This window comes from Penaeus monodon, chromosome 28, assembly GCF_015228065.2.
Source record: "Penaeus monodon isolate SGIC_2016 chromosome 28, NSTDA_Pmon_1, whole genome shotgun sequence".
Taxonomy (NCBI): Eukaryota; Metazoa; Arthropoda; class Malacostraca; order Decapoda; family Penaeidae; genus Penaeus; species Penaeus monodon.
In genome coordinates this window covers 35,450,467-35,451,740 of record NC_051413.1, presented here as the reverse complement: position 1 = coordinate 35,451,740, position 1,274 = coordinate 35,450,467, and the positions used below count along the sequence as shown (strand labels likewise).

At 43.5% G+C, this 1,274-nt stretch overlaps 1 protein-coding gene across 1 annotated transcript in view; it reads right to left on the bottom strand.

Moving 5' to 3' along the window:
• LOC119591565 overlaps positions 1 to 1,274 on the bottom strand; it is a gene marked incomplete in the record, with an annotated part of 13,760 nt that overhangs the window by 2,504 nt on the left and 9,982 nt on the right. The window contains 2 exon segments of the mRNA XM_037940326.1: positions 482 to 745; positions 903 to 1,172. Of these exon segments, the coding sequence (XP_037796254.1) occupies positions 482 to 745; positions 903 to 1,172 (534 nt within the window).

Here is a 1,274-nt window from a genome sequence, read left to right as displayed (position 1 = left end):
CGGCATGTACTCCGACCAAATTGAGAGAGGCAAGCTAAAAGCCACAAAGCAGAGAGAAAGTATGATGACACAGGTGTCTCAATGCATAGAATTTTTTCAGTTCAACGGAAACTTGATATGCAAGAAGCAGTGTAAACCTTGACAATGACACACCTTGTGTTGGTCCTGGATGGTGAGGGCAGCAAAGATGAGATGATAAACAAATATTAGCTTATTTAACACCACTTAAGGAGTGTCCACATGGGCACAGTACATGGACAAAGGGATATAAGTTTCATGTCAGAAATATATCTTGTCCTATTTATTTGACATGAAAACCAGTATCTTCTGTTAACTATGCATCCTATTTTAAGACTTTGATAATAATTATTTCTGTTAACATCTCTACAGCTTCATTTCTTCTGCTCTACATGAAGTTTGATACAAAAAATATCTGAAGCTACAAATTATAATTGATACTAAAAGTAAAATCTGCACTCACCTGCTCCAGCCCAGCTGTGTCCCCCACCAAATTTAAATGATTTTTCACAAAATCTCTTGGTGTTAGCGATGTATGCCGAGCAAACATGATCATGGAAAAGAGTGGGACATTGTCACCATTATTATTTCCAATGTGAAGATCTAGGGCAGTTGCCAGCATGTGCAGCTTCACTGCCTCACAGAGCTTCACATCCAGAAGAGGGTCACTGTTGAGGCGTGAGAGAACAACACATTCCCTGTTTTCACATCCTTTCAGACTGAGTACCTACAAGGAGAATACATAGACTGAATGAGAATTGCATGAACTTAACAAATTGGATATGACATGACAAAATCAGTGCACTTGTAATTATGTGACAATGTAGCAAAAAAGCACTGCGGCTAAGACCCTTCCAACCCTCTCCTGCCTCTGCCACTCTTACCATGCTGTCTAGGGCCTCCAAGCACTCCCAGAAGCCATTGAGGACCTGCTCCTTTGAGAAGCTGAGACGGTGGCCAAAGGACCAGTCCCGGAGCCATGTGGAACCCTCATTGAGTTCAGCTGCCAGACGCGTGTGGGTAGTATGCCCACTGGGTACAGGGAGGCCCAAGGAAAGGATCTGATAGAGGGCTGCTCGGACTCCACAGTAGTTATCACCACGCACTCTTCGCAGGTAGTGGTAATTGAGCTCAACTGGGATTGCTGAGTAGCCCTGAGAGGGAAAGGTGGGACAAAATGTCAAAACGAGCTATTCACACCAAGTTTTGGGCTTTTGCGTTTAAAAGGACAGTGAATTCCCTGTATGAGTTGCAGG